The sequence below is a fragment of the Fusarium fujikuroi genome, chromosome FFUJ_chr05 (assembly GCF_900079805.1).
Source record: "Fusarium fujikuroi IMI 58289 draft genome, chromosome FFUJ_chr05".
Classification (NCBI taxonomy): Eukaryota; Fungi; Ascomycota; class Sordariomycetes; order Hypocreales; family Nectriaceae; genus Fusarium; species Fusarium fujikuroi.
The window spans coordinates 121,698-146,952 of NC_036626.1; the positions used below are offsets into that span (position 1 = coordinate 121,698).

Genomic DNA, 25,255 nt, shown 5'->3' on the forward strand with positions numbered 1-25,255 from the left:
TTAAATGGTTTTCGAATCTGACTACACAAGGCTAAGCATAAGTCTGCCCAGTATAGAGGAGTCCCAGAGTGACAAAACCCTCAAATCGTATATTGGGGACGCATACTGGCCTTGGGGCTGAATGATCTGCCTGTCAATGCGGTATAACATGAAGCAAGTACTTAATATCAATAGTTTACATATTGTACTAATCGCCAACCTCTTTATTTGCTACTTGCCACCACCATTATAAGCAACACGTTGGGGACTATCAAAAGCGTAGTAAACACCACTGGTATCAGCAGCGCCGATGATGCGTTTTGTCACAGCACTAGATCCCCGAAGTCCTTCCTTCGCCATGAAATACGCCGCAAGACCGGCAACATGCGGCGCAGCCATACTTGTACCTGACATGTATAGACTGCTAGAGTCGCTCATATGCCCCGCGCTGAGTATGTCACTACCGGGTGCAAAGATATCCACCACCTTGCCATAGTTTGACCACATGGTGCGATAACCAGAGGAATCAATAGCACCGACAGTGATGGCCGATGGAGCAGATCCAGGCGAGTAGTTTGCAGCATCTGACCCATCGTTACCAGCTGCCGCCACGATAGTGATACCGAGGTCAGTGGCAGCTTTGACAGCATCATTGCCGATCTTGGTATAGGGTCCGCCAAGGGATGCGTTGATAATGCTCTTCTTGGTGATGCCACGGGACTTGGCGTGATTGACAGCCCACTGTAGGCCCTGAAGGGTAGTGGACATACTACTAAGACCGTCCTTGTCAATCACCTTGACTGCATACATCCTGCAGCCTTTAGCTACGCCGTAGGTCTTGCCACCCACAATGCCAGCAACATGTGTCCCGTGGCCAAGCTCGTCTGTATCAGGAGAGCCACTAACAAAGTTAGTGCCCCAGAGGGCACGACCACCAAACTCCTTGTGCGTCGTTCGGATGCCGGAGTCAAGGACATAAACGGTTGAGCCAGAACCGGCCGTCGAATCGTAGTTATATCTAGCGTCCACACCCTTCTTGGAATAGACTTGAGAGATGCGGGCAAGACCCCATGGCGCAGATGCCTGGCTGGCCAATCCGCGTTTCGTGATCGGGCCTGAGCTGGGCGCTGCAACAGCAGAGACGTTCACGATCGTATCCTGCTCAATGTAGTCGACCTTAACGATTAAGTTAGCACCTGGCCACCTGGGTTCAAGATCAGAACGACTTACCAGATCAGAGTCAATCACTTCTCGAAGTTCTGAAGAGGGAATCTCGGCGACATAGCCTTTGAATCCATCGAGGTCGATATTCTCCACAATACCCTCTTTTCCCTTACTTTTAGCCTTTTTATGAATGACCTCCTCATGCTTCTTCTTGCTGCTAGACGAAACTTTCGGTTTGTACTTAATGATATAACTGTCTGGGACGACAAGTTCGGGTTCGATATTGGCGTTCTGAACTTTTACCTGGGCAAGGGTCAACCTGACAAGCTCGGCGAGGGAGAACAAAAATAAAGCAGGCTTCATAGTAATATTAGTTAGAGAGGGTAAGAAAGAAGTAAAGTAATAAGGCTCTATGCTGTGCTATGCGTTGTGATAAATTCGAATCCTAGCAAGCCACCACAGAGATCTTTTTATAGTATTTACATCCCCTACTAAATTAGAATTATTCCCTATTATTACTAACTATAAGGACAACTAAAACATTCTTAATAATGCAAGCCCATATTCTGGACCATGGGAATGGCAGTATCTTACTGAAAACAGCATTTAGGTTTGTGCCTTAATACCTAAACTTAGATCCACGGTTAACGGCGTTCCCGGACCTCTGGCATGCTATAGGGCTAGACACGTCTCTAAACCATGATCTACAGCCTTGAGAACTAAACCGGATCTCCGGTACCATTAAGTGCCTGATAATTAAAGTTTAAATTCCAGATGCTTCGCGCGTTGGCTTGCCACAGCCAACACTATTGGCTCCGAAATGTAGATCATTAAGTCTGGTTCCTGATTTCAATTCTCAGCCCCAAGTCCAGGCCTAGGAGCCAGGGCGAGATCCCTACTTGAGAACCCTGATCAGCGATAGGTACTTGTTTCATCATGCTACAATCCGGGGCATGGTAAATCTCTTATCATGCAGCCATAGAGAGGAAATGTGGATAATGAAGAACTTTATAAGAGCTCTTCAATAGTAGAGGTTTCGGGATCTATCATTTGCTTCAATAACCTCAAGGAAAATTGATATAAACTGTTAATTAAAGGGATAAGCATTTCGAAGTGAGCAAACCACAGCTTTGGTCTAAATCACCTTCTTCCCTTCGTCACAGCGCCTTTTCTCCACCCACTCTCTATTGATGCCCTTATAATCCTGAATCGTATATCCCGAGAATATCTCCTTTGTTGCACTCTGCTTTCTGCGACTGCAAACACCAAGATCCTGAAGCAACATATCTGCATACGGTACAGTATCGTACACAAACTCAGGATACCACGCTGAGAATCCACAAGGGTAGCGCAGTCTACCGTAACAGCTTGACAGCGCGGTCTCCTTGTACACTCTTTCCTTGGGAATGTCGATCATATTGTTGAGGTAGGCATATGCCCAGAGAGCTTGCGTTTCAGCAATGATGATGTTGGCGGTGCTGTGGACCATTTTGATGAAGACAATGGAATTGTCGGATCGCGATGTCAGACCGGGTGGTGCCATGCCGCGGTATAGGCGATATGGTGAAACCTTTTGCTTATAGGGTATGACATTCTTAGGCGGGCGGGAGAGGTATGGAAACTTCTGAAGGATTTCATGCACCGCTTCTTTGTCAAGATGGCCCCAGAAAGCCTGCTCCTCACTGCTCATGTTCTCAGTAGGAATGCCGAGGCTCGCTTCGATTCCGTCAGGTTTGTACTGGATGTTTGGTGAAAGCTTCCATCCGGTGATGGCTATGAGAGCGTCTGTCTGGTAGCTTGTACCGTCGGCAAAATTGATCGTTCCGTTTTTTGACAGATGCGAGATATCTTTCTTGATGATTTGGACCTGTCCCGAGGTTACATAATCGTGGATATTGCCCGGATAATTGAGGACGCCGACTCGAGCAGACCAGAACAAACTATAGACATCAAAGTTAGTACGTAAATCGGAATGTTATAAGTCTGGCGGGATGAATACAAACCTCTCATAGGGCTCTAGCTGAGCAATAACTTCATTCTTCCTGTACCCGTTGAAGTTGACAGTGTCCATCCGGATCTTCTCCCAAAGACGATGCACCATTGTCCGCCCGAGCCACGTCCCGTGCAAGAAGCGACGAACCCACGAGTACCCATCGTACTCCCCCCAGACACAGGGACTAAACCACGTGAAGAATCTCATAGTGGCGACATGCTCCAGCTGCAAGGTGAAAGGACCCATCTTGACCCAGGGCGGAGACATCCAAACACCACCGCCACCAGACTCGCGAATGACCCAAGTCACTTTCTTGCCACGAGAAGCCATGAGTTGCACAGCATCATAACCCGTCTTTGACGCTCCAACGATGGTGACAGACTTGACGTTAGGATCTGAGGCTACTTCGTGCGCCTCAACCTTGAGCTGACCGTGGTTGAGGACTGGCTTGCCGAAAGACTCGCGACCTGGATACGACACTGGATTCGGGGTTGAAGCAAGGCCAGTGCACATGATAAGTTTTTCGCAGCGATATGAAACGGGGACGGGCTTCTTGCCGGCTGCTACATCCTCGCCGACAAGCTCCCAGCCGCCTTTATCTAGCTTTTCGATTGTGCGAATGTTGACGTTGAAGCGAATACGACGAAAGATGTCGAATCTGACTGCAAAGTCGGTCATGTACCTGTAGAGAACAAGGCCTGGGATATGCTCCCCTTCCTTTACGCCATAGCCGTCATGAAGAGGGAAGTCGGTGAACTCGTAGGTACCTCGTAGGTTGTTCGTCTTGAGGCCATCGTAACAGTTTTCTTCAGCCCAGACTCCACCCAACCCAGATCTCTGTTGGTGGAGTATTAGCTGGTTGTCTCTGACAGTGTACCGCACGCGTGGAGTGTACCTTTTCAAGAAGCAAGATATCGGCTTCAGGATCTAGTTCCAAGTATGTCTTTGCTGCGGCGAGCCCACCAACGCCTATTTGCAATTAGATGCACGACCCTATATCTGATTTGGATCTCCTCCAGAGACGCACTCACCAGTTCCGACGATGATGATGGATGTTTTGTGTGACTTCATTCTGATGTTGGTATCCTGAATGCATCTACTTTCAGTGTCTTGTCGTTTCTGCTAGAACACGAGATATTGACTTGGACATGAAGATCTTGCTGATTGTAGGTGACTTAAATAATAAATTCTCGGCCTTCTGAACCACTTTGTCCCTTGACAGCCGCAGCAATTTCCCCCGCAATAGACCCTTACCCCAGATAATGGAGCGTGGGGATTGAGACAGGGTGGAGCTTTCGGTTATCGAGCCTCAGCAATGCGCACTTATTATCGCTCATTATAATCTGCATTATCCATTTTCGTATCTGGCACTGAAGACCTTGGGACGTTCCAGCCGGGAAATGGTAGGAGAGCCAAAGTGGGGTAACTCCCACGCCGAGCAGTTCTTAGTGGTACGCGATTCTAAAGTGGTACACGGTAAAGTGGTACATGATAAGTGGGTATCGGTAGTTGGCAGATAAGCTTGGAGAGCAGGCAGTGATGCATTCTGGTGATCTCCTACTCCTATCAACATAGTACTGCGCCAAAGAAGTGTGTTCTTTATCAGCTTGATATCCTATCTGCGACGTGAGCAATGAGAGCCCTGGGCTTCAGCATCTACATAGACTCAGTAAGACTAAAGGCGAAGAGAGCAAACAGGACTTCTAGTCGCAACGGTTATGTTCCTGGCATGTAATCCACTATACCGCTATCAACCCTCGCACTCAAGCAGTCAACTCAAAATGACTCCGTGTCCACAATGCCCTCAAGGACCTTCATTGCTTCGAAAGCAGCAGTCCATCGAACTGTCTTGAGATACTTTGCCACTTCAATAGCCAGACCATGCGGGCAACATCTATGCAGATCTCTGCCAATGGTCGCTGGGGTACAAGATGCCATGTTTGAGATGATCTGGTGCATAAGAGCCTTTGACTGTGTTTGCAAGATATCCTCTCCACCAAGACTATGATGACAGCCTCGACGGCTATCGTCCTGCGAGAAATGCACAAAAGCCCAAATCGTCAAGACGCCGATGTAGAGACACCACGGGTAATGGAACATGCCATTAGCCTTCCAGTTCCGCAGGTTTAATAGGCCCTCGCGGATCATCTGTGCAGCGTGCCACGCAGCATGACCAGCCGAGTCAGGAGTCACTCGTACCCACTCCATCACCGCCCTGATACTCTCTTCGCGCTCTATGCTTGTTACAACATGTCCAAAGATAGCCTCAGCGCCTGCTGCAATCTGAAGGTGACGGATATCCGCATTGACGACAATATGGGCTGTGTGATAAAGCGCAAGAAAAGCCACATTTTCCTGGCGGAACTCGTGTAGCGACGAGTCTTCATCGATGGTTTGTCTTGTCCCCATAGCGCAGGCATCGTATTTTGTCTTCCAGAGCTCCAGTGCAGCCGTCATCCGACAGCGCCAATCGCTGTTGTTCCCTTGTGCAGCATTTCCAAGATAGATGGACTGGTTCTGAAAATGGACCATGTCGTTGAACATCGACATCAAACCGTGCAAGATGAAGCTCAGAGATAAGCTGTCCAAGGTCTCACGCCATATGCTTCCCCCATCTTCGACAAAGTCCTTTACCATATTGTTGATCATTGGAGGATCACCCTTCGATGAAATTATCGCGTTCCATGCATCTTCATCATGTGCCTCCCAAAGCCGCCTAGAGCATGGTAGGTTCACTTGAATTGATTGGGTAGACATACTTGGCATGAACGAGTAGTAGCTCACATTCTGCGTATCCCACATGAAGATAAATAATATCAAGCTAGAGCAACTGTTAGTAGCATGTTGATTGGCTCCTGGAAATCGGCAGTCTTACCGTTTGTACTGCTCATGGTAAGCAAATGCTCTCCAGTCCTTCTTATGATCTATCCTCAAGTCGGGAACCATTATTCTGGCCCGTACGTGGTAACGGGACAGTCTCCTTATAGCCTAGTCCTTGCGTGAGTAGGAAGGTTTCTGAATATTAAAGCTAGACTTACGTTGAACAAAAAGGTATGCATCACAATCGCATTTTCCCGTTGGTATGCCCCAGCCCGATATATCCCATAACATTCTAATACCATAAAGGCCTGCAGAATGGAAAGATCAGGAACCTTGATCCCACTGAGCCCGCTCATGATGTATGGCGTCATGGCATCATACAAGCAGACAGAAAGTTGATGGTCTTCTTTCTCCTTATATGTAGCCCCAAAGACAATTAGAGATAACAGGAATAATGGCTCCGCGTCGAGAACCTCAAGTGTCGGTGTGTGTATCATGGGGTAGCAAGAGTTGAAATTAGCAAAGAATAAGTCTAGGTACTCCTGCATTCGGTCGAGCGAGAGGTCTGCCGTCTTCTCGTCGATCGATATGCCGTCTGGGTAAACTGGTCTCATATCGTTGATGAGCCCGAGAATCTCCCCCCTCTTTGTTTGCGTCAGATGCAGGTTATTCAGTCCCAGGCGCCCAAGAGAGCATAAACTGTCCACTTCTGCGGAATTACTGCTTGTCTCTTCCTTACTGTGACCTACTGTTGGCAGGGGGCTAGGTAGTTCTTCATCAGGATCTGCAGACCGGCACTCCGTCGATGTTCTCATCGTTGATGAGTTCAGTGTTGGTGCGTCTTGGATCGGATGAGACAATTGGCCATCCTGATCAAAGTCAAGAGAGCTTGGGGGTAAGATAGGTAAGTCGTCTTGGCCCGGAACTAGGCTTAGATCTCGGAATCCGGCTGGAGAGTGCGGATCACCTGTGACATTGAAATGCATAAAGTCAAAGGTGGAGTCGTGATACATGTCTCCGAGCTCAAGAAAGTCGAAGCCATCTGTGCTCAAAATTCCTCCCTGAGGTTCAGCCGAGATGGCTTCATCGAACGTGGCAGATCGCTCTGTCGCTTGCTGGAAGTTACCGACCGTTGATTCGTCGCTCCCCAACATAGCTCCCTGTTCAGGAATAGCTGAAGAGACCACATCAGTTCCTAATTGGCCTATTGCCACTGTTCTCGACTGGTCCCTTGATGGTACCGATGGTTGGGCACCCGGTGAGCTAGGCGTTATCCTATGTCGGCCCCGACGATGTCGTTTCGTCCTGAGTATGCCGAGCCCTAAACCGCCAGCTAGCCGGTCTTTACTTGCATGGCGGGCCTTGTGTCGCTCTGAAAGGAAAAGGTCAGCAACTTTTCATATTTTGCAAGCCAAGGCATAAATATACCAAGTAGATCGCGGCGTTTAAAGGATGCAGCGCATCGGGGGCATTCAAACTCGATAGCAGAATGGTTCAGAGCGTGCCGCGCGAGATGCGATGGCCGACTGAATGACTTTCCGCACCCTGGCTTGGGGCATTGATGCCGCTTTGCTACGCGCCTCCGGCTCCGCACCTCATTATGCTGTGGTTCTCTAGGTTCAAAGTGACTGTCATCCATCTCTTCACTATGAGTTTCTCATAAATGACAATCGGGTCGCGAAATGAGAGCGACGATGCGTCGGATAAATGTAGTGGCGACGAGAGGTGCATTACCCGCCTAGTCCAGCCGCTAACCCTTTAGCGGATATCGGGCACTCTGATGTAGATAAGACTGCAGTTAAAGAAACTAGAAACGTAGAAGCCTTGCAGATATGCAAGAAGATGCGTAATAGAGCCGGATAGACATCTTATATAATGAATAACCTATGGTGAAGAGAGATTTATAACAACTTATAACTGCAAATAGATAGAGATACTCCAATAAGGGGCTTCCTGCATCCATTACCATAATAGGGCACCATTTTATGAAAACTTTAGTATCTTAGTATACTAGACTCGCGACTTGAAAAGGTTCAGTCGATTATACTTTAGCTTATGTGGCAGATCTTTAGCTTTAGTATGGCTCTTACCGAAGTCGAGCCTCACTACCTTCAAGAGGCAGATCATCTTCTAAAGGGTCGTATAATATTTACACTGTCAACCACCCAGCAAGCCCTGCAACAAAATAGACCTAGTGGCTTCAGAGAAAAGCAACAACACCAGCAGTATGCCGACTACCTATGCTGCATAACCCTTACTCTTAATCGGCGCTAGCTACTACTTGGCGACTTGGCTTCGACCAAAGCAATAGGGCGCAATATCCTAGCCGCGCAAGCACGTTTTGGTGGAGGATTCAACTCAAATCGCCTATGAATAATACCTAGGATGAGATGACAGATTGTGCAATGGATGAGTCCACCGCAGCTTTCCGAATCCCTGGAGCAGGCCCCAGACATATAGCATTGGACGCCAACAGATGTATAAGCTTGTCAAGATCAATGGTAATCTGGGAGGCTGAGTGATAGCTCTGCTCGGTGGAACTGGTGCACGGCACTCTCGGTGGTTGGATTGGTATAAGGCCAGTTCTTGGTAGAGGGACGGGCTCAGCTGGACTGATCGGCTGTTCAGGTCTCGGAAGTCCGAATATTGAATAGTCTGCGGGCTCGTGACGTCGCAAACCGACGGATGAGTCTCCCATTTGGCTTAGAGGCTGTTGGAAATCGCTGGCCTGGGAAGTGACCTGTATTTGATCTGGTACTGCGGATGTGGGACTGATGGTTGCTGTGAAAGGCGGCCCATTCTGCAGGTCATTATTTCGAGTGGGTATTCCAGGCTCGAGCTCCTCAAAGTTAGCCATATGACTCAAGCTGGCACTACGTATATAGATTCCCCGGTCTTCAAGGTATTCCTCAACGTCCCTGGCTTCTAGCCATTCCCCTTGTAATGGTGGAAAGTCTGTCGCCAACAGAGTCCTAGTCTTGCCGCGCATGATCCGCTGCACCGATGGCGACGGTAATCGACGTATAACGTTTTTGTCACCTTCAACAACACGGTACATGGACGGCAAATGAACCGCGGACTGCGGGAGATACTGGTAGTCTGCTGCTGGATGAAAGAGGGAAAGAATCTTCAAGGTCTCATCTACGAGCAACTCCTTGCCGAGAATATTCAGAGGTAGAGTCAAGTCCAGGAGGCGGTTCGCGTGTCTAGAACTGCTTGATAAGATAGTGATGACGCGTTCGAGGCAAGCTCGAATGATCCTCTCCGACAGCGAGCCCAAGGCTTGGTTATTCGTTCGTAGTGTCAGGGCTACCCCGTCGGATGAACCGGTGAGTGCCAGAGCTGGCATATGAGCCGTCGTGGGCTCCAGGCCCAAGATCCAGTCATTTTGCAATTCTGCAGCAGCGGCTGTACTTGAGAGCGACGTTGTTCCTGGGGCGGGCTGCTGAATGCTCGGGTACGTAGATTCGGAAGCAGATAAAAGTCTGGCGGTCTTGTTTGTGTCACTGGCAATTGTCGCCATTTCTGAAGCTGCTTGGTTCAGATAAGCAAGAAGACCAGATGAACCGCATACTTCAGGGAACTCAAGAACACGCTGATGGAGGGTAGCAAAGGCAGCAAGTGCCTGGTCCAAAGCCACGCTGAGTCGCTCGCTGCGAGCCCTTTCTAGGTTCAACGCATCCTCTTTCCGAGCTCGATACGTCCTTTGTGCCAATCTCATCCGCATCCGCTTGTTCTGGAGTTCCTTTAGCTGCAGCTTTGCGGAGCAGGGTTACTGCACGCACCTCGGCGTCGTCCTTGGCTCTGACGTCGTCCTGACCTTGTAGACGTGGTCGACCACGACGTGGCTCTTGGTAATGCGTCATTTTCTCCTCGGTGAGAAAGTCTCTGGAGGTTTGAGAAGAGTGCAATGTCGATAAGGAGAACCGTGCCTACAACTGCTGATAAATCTATGTAGAAGACAAATTGCGGGGCAAGGACAGGGAGGGAGCCAGAAGCTAGACCATTCGTGGGAAACAGGCTGCTTGATGATCAATGCGAGCTAACCCCCCAAGACAAATTACGGGGCTATACTCATCTGCTACTAACTAAATTTGCTTTCATAAGCTATTCTAATTAGTCGCGAGGAGGACGATGAAAACAGTCGTTGTGACTGAATAGGCCCAAAGTGATATTTATGCCGGATTGCCTCAGCTTTATAAAGAGCCCGTGTCTCCATGAGCAGTGTTATAGTTTCAAACCTTCCTTGACTTTGTCCATCACTTGATCACACAACCTGACCTCGACTACGGCAAACTCACCGTGAACAATGGTTCCCCAGACTCAGAAACAATGGGTAGTTCGCGGCAGCAATGGCTTTGACTCCTTGGAATTCCAGACAGAATGTCCGATTCCGTCCATCGGCGATCTAGATGTCTTAATTCAAAGTACTATCATCCACGTCTCACCATGGCATTATGTTATCTGTCGCTAACTTAAGTCTACTGCCGTTAGTTCACGCTGTCTCGCTTAACTTCCGCGACCTCATCATCACCAAGGTGAGCACTTCTGAGCGGCGTGCTCATTCCGCAAATACCCATCCCTCCCTCAGATCTCCGAAACTCCAAGATAGAAAGCGCTGACCAATGCATTAGGGACTGTACCCTTTCCCGCTAAAGGACGGCCTAGTGCCCTTGTCCGATGGAGCTGGCATCGTTGTCGCCGTGGGCTCTCGTGTAAGCCGTTTTACTGTCGGCGACCGGGTTGCAACTTTGTTCCACCAGCACCGCCTCGCAGGGCCCCTCGACTCTAGAGGCCTGCATAGTAGTCTAGGGGGCGCTTATGATGGCGTACTACGAGAGTATGCAGCATTTTCGGAGGAGGGCCTTGTTAGTGTTCCAGGCAATTTGAGCTTGCTTGAGGCTGCGTCTTTGCCATGTGCTGCCCTGACAGCCTGGAGTGCCCTTTATGGGCTTGAGGGCCGGGCATTGAAGCCAGGCGATGTCGTCCTCACTGAAGGTACAGGCGGTGTCAGCAGCTTTGCTGTCCAGGTGCGGTCCTATGAAACTAGCAAAATACTCTAAGCATTGTGAAACTAATTTTCTCCAAGTTTGCCAAAGCAGCCGGTGCCAAAGTCGTTTCAACAACTTCGACAGCTGACAAGGCAGAAAGGCTCAAGGAACTGGGTGCAGACCACGTCATCAACTACAATGAGAACCCCAATTGGGGGCAGATAGCAAAGAACTTGACACCCAATAACGAAGGCGTTTCCATCGTCGTCGAGGTTGGGGGGCCGTCAACTGCTAGAGAGGTATGCTAAGCTTACATCCCAAGAAATTCCTTTTCAAGGTACAATCGGGATCTGACTCGAGAACTTTGTTGATAGGCGCTCGATGCTGTGAAGCGCGAAGGGCTGATCTCAATGGTGGGCTCCATAGGCAGCTTTACTTCGCCCGGAAGCGATGCGAAGGCGCCGACTTTTCTTGACGCCATCTACAGCTCTTGCACGGTACGGGCTGTCGCTGTTGGTTCAAGACTTCAGTTCGAGGAAATGAACCGTGCCATCGAAGCAAATGATATTCACCCCGTCCTGGATGAGCGCGTCTTCGAGCTGGATCAGGCGCGAGAGGCCTACCAGTATCTCTGGGATCAGAAGCATTTTGGCAAGGTCGTTCTGAGAATTGTCCACTAGATTCTATTTTAGAGTTATTTAGATCGCTTACAGGTCTTCCATAGTCTGACTGTATCCCAGGAATTAACACCAAGGTGGTTTTAGTTTTCTCAACATTAACTTGATATTTTCCACGTCCCTTCTGTCGACCTACACCTAACTTCAACTACCTAGAGAAGACGAGTTGTTCGGCCATGTCCGAAATGGTCGTTTTGCAAAAATGCATGCTGTGTCATGTTGTCCATGATGCTAGCATCTATCACACGGTGCTCTCCTGGTTGCTTTTCTTCAGTGGCCAGAAGTATCAAACCACTGGTGAACACTGAGCGATCCCACTTCACCGGCTGTATGAAGAGATAGTGGCTCGCTTTCTTTAGTCTGCGACGTATGGTGAATTCCATGTCAACATCAAAAGGCGTCTCTGTTGGGTATGAATACACCGTGTAAAGCTCCGTGCCCGCAGCAAAGTATTCGCTGTTGTCATCATCCGCAATCTTCATTCTGACCGGAAAAGCAGCAACGACCATTGCACCTTCAGAGATGTGCGGATGTGCCGCGTTTATACCTGCTCCAATCATCGAATATTCTCGCTGGGCGCACATGCTAGGCAACCAACTCCTATTGGCGACAGGGTCTTGACGTGTGCTGGTCAATAGGATATTTGCCCCGAGAGCGCCGGTGCCAATAATCCTCTCCACAAGTTGCGTAGGGTCGATCCTGTAATCTACAGCCGGAAGCTTGTCCGATGCCATGGAGAACAGGCTGTAGTACTCATCCAACTCCAGAGTGGCTTCTCGCCCACGAATCTTATCCAAAAGCACTGCCAAGGGGCGCTTGCAGGCGTTCGCGTCAAGGATGGTACCGTGAATCGAACATCTAATTATTGCCCTCTGATATATAGATTCCTCTGTTGGGTCTGCTATCGTTGCTGACATGGCGACCAAGGTTGTCTTGTCCGTATGGCCTATTTCCATAGCGAGGTGGGGGAGAGTGTTTATATAGCTATTGCCAAATGGTGAACTGCATAAAATGCCCACAAGTTGTGAAGAGTCGATCAGAGGTGCCGATTCTTGACCTGTCCAAAAGGTGCATTGCTTGCTCATGATGGCTTCTTGCAATGTCCAGCAGCGCTTTCTCCACTCGCAGCTCTCCCATATCTGCTTGACCTGCTGAACTAGCTCTGGACTGTAGATTCGGACTTTAGGACCCTCGGCCTCCAGCTGCGCCATTTCAAGTGGAAATGGCATGCCAGGAAGGATTAGTGTATGCTCGGCGTTAGAGTAGTAGTCCTTCATCTTGGGCACCTCGGTTTCTTTGTCCTCATAGCTGTCTTGGTCTATGCACAAGCGGTCGACCCAGTAGTACCGATGCTTCAATACTTCGTGGAACTTCGCGATGATCCTTTCCAAGTCTCCAGAGTCGTACGACTTCCAAGGGTATGAGAGTGCTATGTAGCTCTCTACAGGCTCATCCGCAGGTCTAGTCACTATCCTATCTTTGAGATGCGCCTCGCTGCTCCGCAAAGCGTCGTAAAATCTCCGAGGTGTGACCTTGACCTCAGATATACGCGCTCCTTTGTCTGCTTCTGCTAGTCCCCCGGGTAGGAGACAACCGCATGACCCTCGATGGACCTCGCTCCTCGGGGCCACGGCATAGTATGGTACAACCCTCGAGACGAGCCCTTGCAGACGATCCAACGTTAGAGGCTGACTACCGCCGCATAGTCTATCAAGCGGCAGAAACGGAAGGACAGGTGCCGCAATCTGCAGTTTGTTGGTGTCGTTAATCTCGGCCTCCAGACTGTTCAAGAGCTCGTCCTGAACCTCTGATCTCGCTTTTACTAGAGCCTCTCCCATCTCCGAATGGGCGCCAAGGAACTCCACACGCTCTAGTGCGATGGCAATGATACTGAAGACTTTAGCCAAGATGATGAAGCTGTCGCAATTCCACGCCGGGGGCAGCTGCACCAGGGTTCTGTTCGTGTTCTCTTCCAGCACCACCTGCGTTACCCGGCCTGGAGATGGCGTTTTGATCAGTAGCCCCAAGCTCAGCATAAATGAGGTACCGACGCCGTTGGAATCAAGGCACACAGGGGATAGGATCGACCGAGGTCAGGTCCGCCCTCTTCCTATTTTTGCCAGGAATTTTCCGCGATTCCCAACTTCCCTTGTTCTCTTCGACATTCGTGGGGTCATCAGAATCATCATCAGATTCTTCATCTGTGAAGGTTATGCGCAATCGACAGCCACGTGGTTTAGACGTCCACGATGAATCCGTCTGCATCGTGTGAGCAATCTCTTCGTCGGTCAAGACGCCGCATATACGCGGCCATGACATCAATCCCTTGATATCGGAATGAGGCCCGGGAGACTCTGGGCCGCTGCGAGGAAGCATGAGATTGCAGTAGCGAACGTCGTCGATTTCGCCGTTGCGCTGAACACAAACTCGCATGTTGCGGTCGAATGGATCGTAGTCCGACATGTTAGTTGTCCTCTCGTATTTTTTTTGCTGTAGTGTTAAGTTGGTATAAGCTATAAAAGTCGAAGTTTTATGCTGCTCTAATATAATGGTGTTTTATGGCAATAGGCACGAAGTATTAAAGAGGTAAAATAAGCCAGGTAAAACTAAATACAAATTTGCGGTGTGAGATTGTGGAGTGTGATTTGTATATATAACTCACTACATTATGGGTAACCTGGCTTACGAGATGAGTAAATCATACCATTCTTAAGGCTTGGCATCACCCCTACGCCCGAAGAGGGATTACAGGGATACGCAAGAGTGGATTGATTCGAGGCAAAATGTTAGATCTACATAAGACCACTTCTTACTTCAAGCGTGTAGCTCTGATTCAGAAAACAGAACATGTAGATATATACACAATTAACTCTTCTGATGAACAGGTACGCCTTGAATCACAGCGTCTTTCTCACTTCCCTCCGATCCTAGGCTCATACCCAGCTTGATGGCTTCAGCCTCGGTAAAGGACCCGAAGTAGTCCATGTCGTCAACAAGTCCTAGGCCAGGAGGCGGAAACACACGGTTTATAAGGTAATGCGCAGTGAATGAAATGGCAAATCCGAGAGGGAACGCCAGATAAAATAGTTCATGCCAGGCCTCCCCCACCTTGACTTTGTCGGGAGTTACCCCGGCAGCAAATCCAGGCAACTGAGTCGCAAAGCCAAGGAACCAAGCAATGAAGCTTCTTAGGTTGAAGCCACCAGTGAAGTAATAAATGCTGGTAGGGCCAGGGCTGTAGAGATCGGATAATTTGAGACGGCGTGAACGAATCAGCCAGTAATCACAGACCTGAATGCCAATGATCGGCCCAAGAAAGACACTGTACGCAGACAGGACGGAGATGAAGACGCTGGCTGAAGAAAGAAGCTCCCATGGGCACATGGCAACACTCAAGACTAGAGCAATGAAAGCGCCTCGCCTGATGTTGATGTATGAGCTGACGAGACCGGCGAGATCCATACCAGCGCTGTATGCGTTGTCAACGACGTTGATGGCGATCTGGCACATTACGAGGCCCAAGCCAGCAAAGAACGCTGCGGCTCTTGAACCAGATGAGTAGTCTCTGTCGAGCCACTGTTGGCAGATTAGGGCTTCATAGTTGATACACGGTTAGTGGTGATGGGTAAACGAGAGGGCACTAGAGTTGAACTTACGGGGATTCCAGATGGCCTCGCCCCAGATACCTTGTGTAGCTGATGCTGCGAGGCATCCAAAGAGAGGAAATAGTGTGCCGAAAAAGCTGCAGATGTATAAGTTGCTGCCCTTTCAAATCCCAGCGATTTATGGTAACTTACATGATGGAAAACCACTGCCCGAACACTTGATCACCAGGCTTCTGAGCAAACCGAGTGTAATCATTTGCATTAGTCAGTCCAACTGCAATGCCACCGATGACAGTCGTTACACCAGATGTGATAGCCCAGCCAAGATCATGAGAGCTCATTGGCGTTGCACTCTCCGAAAGGAGAGGGCCACCTCCTTTGGCTTCAACTAGAGACCAAATCATAATCGAGATGAGCGTGACCGATGCAATGATGTTAAAAATAAGGAGAACCCTCTTGATCTTGTGAGGATGGATCCAGAGAACTGGAATCATGGAGACATTGAAAAGAATCCAGCCAACGAACTGCTTTGTGTCAAGATGGGACGATGCAGGAAATACGTTTCCTAGTCTCTGGAAGCTGGGAAACATGGCTGATAAGATGACGGAAATGCAAAGACCGCCTGTCCACGACTGCACAGAGAACCAGACTAGACTAAGGATAATCCTCTGGACGATGGCGATAAAGGATCCGTATGGGCCCCAGATATATCTTGAAACGACAGGGAAGCCGATGTGCCATTCGGCGCCAGTGTAGCCATTGAAGATTGCGACCAAGCTGATGATGACCTTGCCGATCAAGGTAGCTATAACGACTTGCCAGACGCTGAGGCCGGTGGCGACAAGAGAAGCGCCCAGCTGCCAGTTGGATACTACATGGAAGTCAGCTTATACATAAATTTATAGAAGTTGAGAGTGATGGCTTACTGGCGACCTGGTTCACCAACCAGAAAGATATAAATGTCATGGTGTTCCATGTTCGACGCTCTGGCTCCAAGGGACGGATGTCGTCATTGATCCAGACATTGGAGACGGCTCTATCTGCGCTGGGCAGTCTCATCCAGGTCAAGATGGCTTTTAGGGACATATTGGCAGGATGGTCCTTGACGTCGGAGCTGTAACAGTTACTCTGACCATTTCGGATTACAACACGGTTTGTGGGTTCTCATTCATTTTATGAGGTCTCTTATCATTATTGGTGTCTTAGAGATAAGCAAGCACCCATTGCCACTACCATCCGGTTGGGTTACATTGTGCGATGTTCGAAAAGAGGGGTTCCAACGCGACAGATAATGATTTGGTGCCATCTTGTGCTACCTAAAGTTGAGCCTTGCGTAACGCTGTTCCAGAAAAAGGACTCATATCCGGTAGATGAGACCTGGGGCCCGGATGCCGGAACCAAACTGTCGTATCACATCTGGCTTGCCGACCAGGTGGCATTGCAATTAGAAGACAAATTATCCGATTTGTTGTTAAAGTATGGACAGACCAAGATAAGTTATAGATAGAGAGGTAATTCATGTAGCCCGACATCAACTGCCGTTTCGGCATTCCCGATTCAGAAATGCCGCGGCATTTAGCCTGATAATTGATGATGATCAACACACTCGCATCGTTTCAACCCGACCAAAGTTGACCGAAGATAGGGGAACCACTTGCTCGGGACAATTGCACCGTTTGAGCAAGCAAGAGAGTTCAGAGATGTTCGTCTAAATTAACCCCGCAACGTTATCTTCGAGATGCGAGAGATATCGTGGTAGAAACCCCGCAGATGCATGAAACCTCGCGATTTGTCAATGTAACCTAACCGTATTGCTCCACTTTCTATGGTAGCAATGAAGCAAGAGACGATCTTTATATGAGAAAAGCGTCGACTATCCTCATTTGTAAATTTATTGTCAGGAGTTAACTACACAAGCGTCAAATTTCGAGTTCCAAACCCTGCCCGTCATGACTCTAAGTAAATCTGTTCGCATAGGAGTCGACGTCGGTGGTACCAATACCGATGCCGTCGCCATAGACGTCGCCCTCGCTGCTCAAGGCGATACCCAACGTGGCGTCGTCGCTTTTAAGAAAACTCCCACCACGCCAGATGCGACTGCTGGAATCGAGACTGCTATTAGAGCTGTCATTGACGCTGGCAACATAGTTCCCCAGCGGATAGCGAGCATCACAGTCGGCACAACACACTTTATCAATGCAGTCGTGGAGAGAGATGCACGGCGACTTCAAAAGGTCGGCGTCTTGAGACTGTCACGTTCGTTTCTGCGTGAAGTTCCGCCCTTCTCAGACTTTCCGCCCGATCTCGCAGCTATCATCAAAGGATATTGCGGCATCATCGATGGAGGCCTGCATATTGATGGGTCTCAGGAAGCACCTATCAGAGAGGAGAAAGTAGTGGCCGAATGCGAGAAGATCAAGGCAGAGAATCTGAAAGCTGTTGTGATCGCCGGCGTCTTTTCTCCAATTGACGAAGTGTTCAAGCAAGAGAGCCGTGTTAGAGATATCATCCTACGAGAAATTCCAGGAATCGATGTCGTTTGTTCTCATGAGGTGGCGAATATTGGCTTCCTAGAGCGTGAAAACGCCAGTATCCTCAATGCCGCTATACTTCAGTATGCTCGAAAAACAATGAGGAGGTTCAACCAAGCCAAGAAGAAGCTCAACCTGGCATGTCCACTGTTCATTACTCAGAACGACGGAACTACTCTTGACGCTGCAGCTGCAGCCAGGATACCGATTAGGACCTTTGCATCTGGAGCAACCAACTCGATGAGAGGAGCTGCGTATTTGGCAGGTATCGATGCTGGCGGGAACTCTTCTGCCATCGTTGTGGATATTGGCGGAACGACAGCTGATATTGGCGTGATCCTACCAAGCGGACTTCCAAGACAAGCCTCTGCCTATGTCACAGTCGCCGGTGTGAGGGTGAATTATTCAATGCCTCATCTGCACTCCGTTGGACTTGGTGGGGGTTCACTCGTGCGCAGCGTCGATGGAAAAGTCAAAGTCGGCCCTGAGTCGGTTGGCCACTATCTTGTTGAAGAGGCTCTTGTTTTTGGTGGCAATACATGCACGGCATCTGATATCGCTGTCGCCCTAGGCAGAGCAGATATGGGTGATAAGAGCAGACTTGCGGAGCTGAAACCTGAGTTTGTCCAATCTGCAAAAGACTGCATCAAGACTCTACTCGATGGCGCTGTCGATGTCATTAAGACCGCTGCTGATCCTCTTCCCGTCCTTCTGGTAGGCGGAGGTGCTGTGCTAGCACCGGAGGATATCTCAGGTGCCTCAAGGGTCATCCTCCCCCCGTTCCATGATGTGGCGAATGCCATTGGTGCTGCTATCTCTCGAGTCAGCGGTGACGTTGATATTGTCCAGAGCACAGCCCACCAGACGGAGTCGCAGGCTCTTGAGCGCGCAAAGACGATGGCCATCGAAAGAGCCATTCAAGCTGGTGCCATGCCCGAGAGTATCACCATGGCGAATGTGGAGAGTATTCCGTTGCAATACGTATCTCATCAGGTTCGAACCATTGTCAAAGCAGTGGGAGATGTTGACTTCAAGGGTTATGTATCAGAACTGGAGCTCGAGGCTGTTGACGATGACGACGAAGTCAGTGAAAAACCTGAAGGGCAAAAGAATCGAGCTGTCAAGACTATAGAAGATATCCCGGTTGATCCTTTCACATACACTCCTACCATCAAGGTCAGCGATGAGGGCGTCCCTGAATGGATACTCAATGAAACAGATCTGGCTTGGCTGGCTGATGGATGTTATGTGCTCGGCTGCGCGGGTGGTGGCACTCCAGCTCCTAGCTTCATCCAACTGCGGGATATCATACGACAAGGCCATACTATTCGCATCATCGACCAGTCTTCCCTAAAGGATGATGCCCTCATCTACTGGGGCGGCCATATGGGATCTCCTGCCGTGTCGGTAGAGCGGCTACAATCGACCGAGACAGTCGAAGCATTCAATGTGCTGATGGAGTATCTCGGCCATAAAAGTATTGATGCCGTCATGGGACTAGAGATTGGCGGTGCCAACGGCATGGAACCGATGTTGGTAGGCTCATCGCGGTTCTTCGATGCGCCTGTAATTGACGGCGACTGGATGGGCCGAGCATATCCTACATACTGGCAGACTACACTCGCGGTACATAAACCGCTAGAGCTCGTTCCCTGTGCTATTGATTCAGGTGATGGCAAGAGTATCATCATGACTCGAGCGCCAGACGACGAGATTGTTGATAGAGCATTGAGAGCGTCGTGTTCCGAGATGGGAAGCCGAGTCGGCATGGCTGCCAAACCCACCACCACTGACAACGTGCGGCGATATGGTGTATTGAATACCTGCTCTCTTGCTTGGAGGATAGGCAGATGCATTGCCCGCAGTGTTTACAGTAACCAGCTCTCAACAGTCGCAGAGTCCATCATCGAAGAGGCTGGCGGGTTGAAGTCAGCCAGGGTGCTATTTCGAGGAAAGATTGTAGAAGTCGAGAGAAGACTATACAAAGGGCACTCGCACGGCGCTCTACGTATTGAAGCATTCGATGAGTATGTCGAAGAGGACGGTGGATCAGAGCGTATGACACCTGTAGTCTCAGGAGGAACATTGCGAATCCCATTCAAGAACGAGAACATTCTCGCTGAGCACACCTCTGCTGACGGGTCTGAAACCAAGATCATCGCCTCAGTCCCCGACCTCATTGCTGTGCTTGATAATGGCTCTGGTAAAGCACTGGGTGTTCCAGAGTTCAAATACGGTTATAGAGTAACGGTCCTGGGCATCACGTGCTCACCGCAGTGGACGAGAACACCTTCTGGTATTGAGATTGGAGGACCGAAAGCATTTGGCTACGATGATGTTGTATATAAGCCTCTTGGGGAGTACGTGGAACCTGTGAGTGTGATTAGAGAATATGCTTAATCTGAGATGCATGTATTAGAACCGCATCGAGGTAGTGGAGGCCATAGCTTCGCCCGAATCACCGGACGAGTTTGTCATAATTGGATTTCTAAGCAAAGAGAAACGAACCTGGGATTGGAGGGAAACTAAAATGCATGGCATTAAAACCTGTGGATCCAGGCGTCGTGCGGAGACAATAAACGTTAACTTTATGTAAATGAAGTTATTGTTAGCTACCTGCAGTGACCTACAACTTGTGATCCTTGTATCAAAAGGCAAGGTATAAAAGAAGGTTGCAAATCTTGACAAGTATCCGCGACTAGTATACTGTAACAGTTTTTACCTCATCGAAACCTCATCAATGGCTCAACCGAAGAATATCCTTATTATTGGTGGCACAGGAACGATCGGCGGATATATCGCCCTAGAGGCTCATTCCCGCGGCTACGCCGTGACCATTAGTGGTCGCAAGACAGTTAAAGACATTTCCAGGCATCAACTCAGCCTCCCTCCGCTGACTGTGACAATGCACGTCTGACTCACGGTTCGAAGTGTTGTACAGCTCCGAAGATTAGCAAGCATGGCGGAGAAGGGCCTTGCTATTGACTACAGCTCCCTTGCGCCAACGACCGAGATTCGTATACTTACTCTCGAGCGTGGAAGAGGTGATGATCCGATTGTATGCACCCTCCGACCTGCGACACGAGATGGAGCAGAATACCATGCTCTGTCATATGAATGTGAAGACGAAAGCAAGAATGATCATTTCATCACTGTCGATGGCTGCCCCGTTCAAATTCGCATGAACCTCTATGATGCCCTGAAGAACATAAGAAAACCAACCGAAGACCAGCGGCTCCGGGTGGATGCAATATGTATCAACCAGTCAGACGTCCAAGAGAAGAGCCAGCAAGTCGCCATGATGGGCGAGATATTTACAAACGCAGTCGGTGTCATATCGTGGCTCGGCCCAGCCAGAGACGATAGTAATTTGGCTATATATATGATGTTCCACAACGACACACCAGATTCCTCTAACAAAGACTCACGCGAGTTGAAAACCCTACTTCCCCTCTGTCGTCGAAGATACTGGCGCCGAGTGTGGATTATACAAGAACTGCACCTCGCAAAGAGCTATGTAGTATGGTGCGGCCACAAATCCATCCCCGACCACAGGTTTGAGAGGGCCCTGGCTGGTCTCAACTGCCAGAACGACACGTACAGCGATGACTTTTCGCAAAGCCCAGCGAATCAGCACTTGATGGCTCGATATTTCCGCTACAGCGAGATCAACAATTTATATCGCCGGCTATCCGTATGTATCCGTGGAGAATTTCAGTGCACGAGGGAGCAGGACATCATTTATGCGCTCCTAAATATTTCGACGGATTATAAGAGAGTCAAGGAGACTTTCAAGATCGACTACTCAAAGACACCACGTGACGTCTTTCTGAAGCTTTTGTGTCAGGGGAATCTTTCCACGTGGCGCCGTGGAGATGAAGGTAGTTAGCTGGGAATTGCAGAAATATGAAGCTGGGCATAGATGGGATCTGAGGAGGAAGATATTTAAGGAGGTCGATATCTAGGAGATTTGCTGGCTGATGGATGACTAAGAAACGGCAGTTATACTGGCTTGCCAGAATCTTTGGTATACTGCGGAAGTGTGATAGCAGCCAATTTGCCCTGCTTTGAGACAGAAACGCTAAGCAAGATGAAGGCAAGTGTCGACCAACTTGCAACTAGCCGAAAGATCCGGAAACATGGTTGGTATGACACGGATATTTTGTTACTTGACTGGTTGCTGGATAAAGGTTGATATTTATAAATGTGAAGAGGACTCATTATTCTTTCACTGACCACTAGGATGATGATTGTTCATCTTTATATCCAAGTTGTATTCAAGCACTCAGCAGCAATTTCACTTGGCTATTTTCCATGCTATGGCCGGACAGATAAGCGAGTTATTTACTATCAGTAAATGACATTGATGTATATATCCTATGAATCAAGGCTCAACAAGAACGTCGTAATCGGGCCTTGCAGGGTTGTCTCCCAACACTGCCTCTCTGTACTTCTGATTCCAGGCAACGAACGCCTCATTGTCACCATGTTGAAGTGCCGCATCGTACGCAGCCTTCGAAGCTTGGTAATTATTAAGTGCCGCGTGGTAAGCAGGCGCCTATCGTCTGGTCAGGCACATATCCCGTTTGAAGAAGACTTGTAGAGACTTACATTTTGAACAGTCCAAGTGTTGAAGTTCTGATCACCGGCGAGGCCAGCATCTTGGTCTTGCTTAAAGTCGGATTCGGCACTTTGTTTGGCGCTGACTGCGTGGCTGTACGCCTGCTGGAGCTTCTCCTTGCTGTCTTGTATGCGAAGTTGACTGGCTGGGTCGGACATTGTGATAGATGTGATGAGACTGTGTGATGAAGGTCTTGAAATACGAGGTGATGGGTAGGAGATGGGGTAGAGAATGAGGAGCCAGGAGTGGGGTTTTATAGGCAAATTGTGAATGTGCCGTGTCTTTCGCTGACGTATGTCAAGATGGCAATCCTGCAGCCAATTTAATCAACTAGACTCATTTTTGGTAGAAATGACGATTAATTCCCCTTAGATTATCAGATCAACAGGATAGTTGCGACTTTGTAAGCTAGCTGATGTATGTCTCAGCTTCAGCTGCAATCTCACCGCCGATCGCAGGCCCTTTCAAGATTTAGCGCTATACTACTATCCTATCAAACCTATCCACGAAGAACCGCAATACCTCAACAAAATGATGCTGGCAGGAGAATGGTAATGAGCCGGCAATTTACGAGAGGTGAAACTTGATCGATTGGCTGCGAAGTGGTGGACGGCAACTCTCTCTGTCTCAAGCTTGCCAGCGTGGCGTTGGCGCTATTGACGTGTGTGCTGAACTGTGAGGTCAGTACCCCGCCTCAACATCTGTGCTGACCTTGAGGATCTCTCAAACTCAATCCAATCTCGCCATGAGCCAATTCCAAGCCTTCGATTATGACTCAGTGGAACTGCGGACGGCATCAACCGAGATCAGGCTGCTAGATCTCTACCCCTCTCAGGGCTTGGTTGACAGCCGTCTGACCGGTCGTCTATACGCAACCTCCATTGAAAGCCCATCACCCTACATAGCTCTCTCGTATGTTTGGGGCTTAGGCGATAAAACTCAATCGATTCACATAGCGAATTTGAATGATGATGAAAAGCATTCCATACCCATCACGGAGTCGCTGGAGACGGCACTACGACATTTCCGCAAGCCAGACGAGGTGATAACGCTATGGATCGATCAGATCTGTATCAACCAGGCAGATAATAAAGAAAAAGGCCAGCAGGTCGCGATGATGGGCAGGGTCTACTCATCTGCAGCACAAGTGCTAGTATGGCTTGGTCCAGCTCAAGATGGCTCAGACGAGCTTATGGAAGCATGGCAACACATTGGGCAAAGGGCTCGGGAGTTTGGACTGGAGAACTACATGAACCCACAGAGCTATTACCTCATATCAGCATTGGGAAGAAACAAGGACCCTTCTGATGAGACTGCTGTGAGCTTCCAAAGCTTGTTAGCCAGTACTGTAGAGGCCTTTACTCCTTTGTTAAAGCAAATGACGTTGAAGAGATGGTTTGAGCGACCTTACTTTTCACGAGTCTGGATTATCCAGGAGTTTTGCTTATGCCCTGATACCATCTTCGTATGCGGATCCAGGACTATCCCCGTGGACTTTGTCAAATTTGCGGTCCTGCTGCTTCAAACCGCGATAGGTAACATGCCGCAGGGCGACTATGAGCATCTTCAACCGCGAGAGATGCCTTTGGAGCGACTGTCCGAGGTATCTTCTGAACCAACAGCACGGCTGTTTGGGTGTCGTTCACGCCATCAGAAGCATAAAGACGACGAGCTGTACACGTTGCTGCGGAGGCTGTTCGTTGAGCTTGAGACGAATGCGACTGTACATTGTGACCGCATCTTTGCCCTGCTTGGCCTCGCTGCCGACGCTGAGAAACTTGGAATCCAGCCAAACTATGAGGAAAGCACTGAACGCATCTTGACGCAGACGGCGCGCACGTTGATCGAAAAGAGTGGTCGTGTGGATCTTCTGTGCTACTCTCAGTTTCCGAAACTTGATGAGCTTCATTTACCGTCGTGGGTTCCCGACTGGCGATCCAACCTAAGCCGCTCGTTCTATACCATCAACGAGCGTATGGACAAACATCTTTTTGCTGCGTCCGGTCACGATAGTGTTGTTGAGGTTGTACAAGACCCCAGTGACAACTCGGATATTCTAGGACTTCGAGGCTATACTGTTGATGTGATCGAGGAAGTTGCCGAAGGTGATGGCTGGACGGACATGAGCTGGGACTACGAGAGATATCTTGGCTATATGGCCCAGATAGACGAGTTATGGCAGAAATCCATGTGTAAATCTGACAGCGAATTAACCCAACTTCAAAAGGAAGAGGCGCTATGGCGTGTGCCTATTGGAGACATCTACTGGACATGGGAAGGGGATCAGCAAAGAGCAAAACCGGATGTAGCAAAGTTCCATGAGCAGTTCCTACAAGAACTCAAGCTTTTTGGCGATATGACTAGACTCGCAGCTACAGGAGAAGACGTTTCAGAGAAACTCCTGCAGTGGGAGGAGGAACATCGTGGCGCAGATACGAAGCATAACTATCGTGAGAGTATGAGGAAGATGCAGGGCAAGCGGCCATTTCTCACAAAAGTGGGATATTTGGGTATGGGACCAATGGAGAGCAGGTCTGGTGATGTCGTTGTTGTCTTTTGCGGAGGACGAATTCCTTTTGTACTGCGGCCTTTGGAAGGGTCGAGCGGGCGTGATGAGTTCCTGTATGTCGGCGAGGCATACTGCGATGGTATAATGGACGGTGAAGTGACGGGAAAGAAGAAACAGATTTTCTGGCTCAATTGATTGAGTATCATTCTGCTCACCCTTTATTTCTTCAGCCAAACGTTCAATGTCCCTTTCATCTGCTAGTTATTAAGACTCTCGCGTGAATATATCACTTCTTGTCTTAATTCTGAAGTGGATCACGAGACGTTAGTGGCTGTCTAACCTGCTTCCTTTGGTCTAGCTAGACC

At 49.1% G+C, this 25,255-nt stretch overlaps 11 protein-coding genes; 4 read left to right on the forward strand and 7 right to left on the reverse strand.

Moving 5' to 3' along the window:
- Positions 1–210: 210 nt before the first annotated feature.
- FFUJ_06749 (probable endopeptidase K) lies at positions 211–1,506 on the reverse strand (the record flags this gene model as incomplete). XM_023576924.1 has 2 exons in its annotated part: positions 211–1,155; positions 1,210–1,506. The coding sequence occupies 2 exons, from the start codon at positions 1,504–1,506 to the stop codon at positions 211–213; spliced, it is 1,242 nt and encodes a 413-aa protein (XP_023430078.1).
- A 772-nt stretch (positions 1,507–2,278) lies between these two features.
- FFUJ_06750 (related to dimethylaniline monooxygenase) lies at positions 2,279–4,207 on the reverse strand (the record flags this gene model as incomplete). XM_023576925.1 has 4 exons in its annotated part: positions 2,279–3,083; positions 3,147–3,973; positions 4,032–4,105; positions 4,168–4,207. 4 exons carry the CDS (start codon positions 4,205–4,207, stop codon positions 2,279–2,281), a joined length of 1,746 nt encoding a protein of 581 aa, XP_023430079.1.
- Positions 4,208–4,912: 705 nt separating this feature from the next.
- Positions 4,913–7,595, reverse strand: FFUJ_06751 (related to C2H2 zinc finger protein; the record flags this gene model as incomplete). XM_023576926.1 has 4 exons in its annotated part: positions 4,913–5,957; positions 6,012–6,124; positions 6,175–7,328; positions 7,385–7,595. The coding sequence occupies 4 exons, from the start codon at positions 7,593–7,595 to the stop codon at positions 4,913–4,915; spliced, it is 2,523 nt and encodes an 840-aa protein (XP_023430080.1).
- A 741-nt stretch (positions 7,596–8,336) lies between these two features.
- Positions 8,337–9,822, reverse strand: FFUJ_06752 (uncharacterized protein; the record flags this gene model as incomplete). XM_023576927.1 has 2 exons in its annotated part: positions 8,337–9,692; positions 9,742–9,822. The coding sequence occupies 2 exons, from the start codon at positions 9,820–9,822 to the stop codon at positions 8,337–8,339; spliced, it is 1,437 nt and encodes a 478-aa protein (XP_023430081.1).
- Positions 9,823–10,265: 443 nt separating this feature from the next.
- FFUJ_06753 (related to alcohol dehydrogenase) lies at positions 10,266–11,627 on the forward strand (the record flags this gene model as incomplete). XM_023576929.1 has 5 exons in its annotated part: positions 10,266–10,383; positions 10,451–10,494; positions 10,591–10,986; positions 11,046–11,246; positions 11,322–11,627. 5 exons carry the CDS (start codon positions 10,266–10,268, stop codon positions 11,625–11,627), a joined length of 1,065 nt encoding a protein of 354 aa, XP_023430082.1.
- A 149-nt stretch (positions 11,628–11,776) lies between these two features.
- Positions 11,777–14,087, reverse strand: FFUJ_06754 (uncharacterized protein; the record flags this gene model as incomplete). XM_023576930.1 has 2 exons in its annotated part: positions 11,777–13,620; positions 13,697–14,087. The coding sequence occupies 2 exons, from the start codon at positions 14,085–14,087 to the stop codon at positions 11,777–11,779; spliced, it is 2,235 nt and encodes a 744-aa protein (XP_023431406.1).
- Positions 14,088–14,489: 402 nt separating this feature from the next.
- FFUJ_06755 (related to uracil permease) lies at positions 14,490–16,315 on the reverse strand (the record flags this gene model as incomplete). XM_023576931.1 has 4 exons in its annotated part: positions 14,490–15,217; positions 15,281–15,366; positions 15,422–16,100; positions 16,156–16,315. The coding sequence occupies 4 exons, from the start codon at positions 16,313–16,315 to the stop codon at positions 14,490–14,492; spliced, it is 1,653 nt and encodes a 550-aa protein (XP_023430083.1).
- Positions 16,316–17,178: 863 nt separating this feature from the next.
- On the forward strand, positions 17,179–20,160 carry FFUJ_06756 (related to D-amino acid hydantoin hydrolase (hydantoinase); the record flags this gene model as incomplete). Its single annotated transcript, XM_023576932.1, has 1 exon — positions 17,179–20,160. The coding sequence occupies one exon, from the start codon at positions 17,179–17,181 to the stop codon at positions 20,158–20,160; it is 2,982 nt and encodes a 993-aa protein (XP_023430084.1).
- Positions 20,161–20,719: 559 nt separating this feature from the next.
- On the forward strand, positions 20,720–21,649 carry FFUJ_06757 (related to heterokaryon incompatibility protein het-6; the record flags this gene model as incomplete). Its single annotated transcript, XM_023576933.1, has 1 exon — positions 20,720–21,649. The coding sequence occupies one exon, from the start codon at positions 20,720–20,722 to the stop codon at positions 21,647–21,649; it is 930 nt and encodes a 309-aa protein (XP_023430085.1).
- A 495-nt stretch (positions 21,650–22,144) lies between these two features.
- Positions 22,145–22,539, reverse strand: FFUJ_06758 (uncharacterized protein; the record flags this gene model as incomplete). XM_023576934.1 has 2 exons in its annotated part: positions 22,145–22,318; positions 22,372–22,539. 2 exons carry the CDS (start codon positions 22,537–22,539, stop codon positions 22,145–22,147), a joined length of 342 nt encoding a protein of 113 aa, XP_023430086.1.
- A 587-nt stretch (positions 22,540–23,126) lies between these two features.
- On the forward strand, positions 23,127–25,085 carry FFUJ_06759 (HET-6OR heterokaryon incompatibility protein (het-6OR allele); the record flags this gene model as incomplete). The annotated part of the gene is made up of 1 exon (XM_023576935.1): positions 23,127–25,085. The coding sequence occupies one exon, from the start codon at positions 23,127–23,129 to the stop codon at positions 25,083–25,085; it is 1,959 nt and encodes a 652-aa protein (XP_023430087.1).
- Positions 25,086–25,255: the final 170 nt, after the last annotated feature.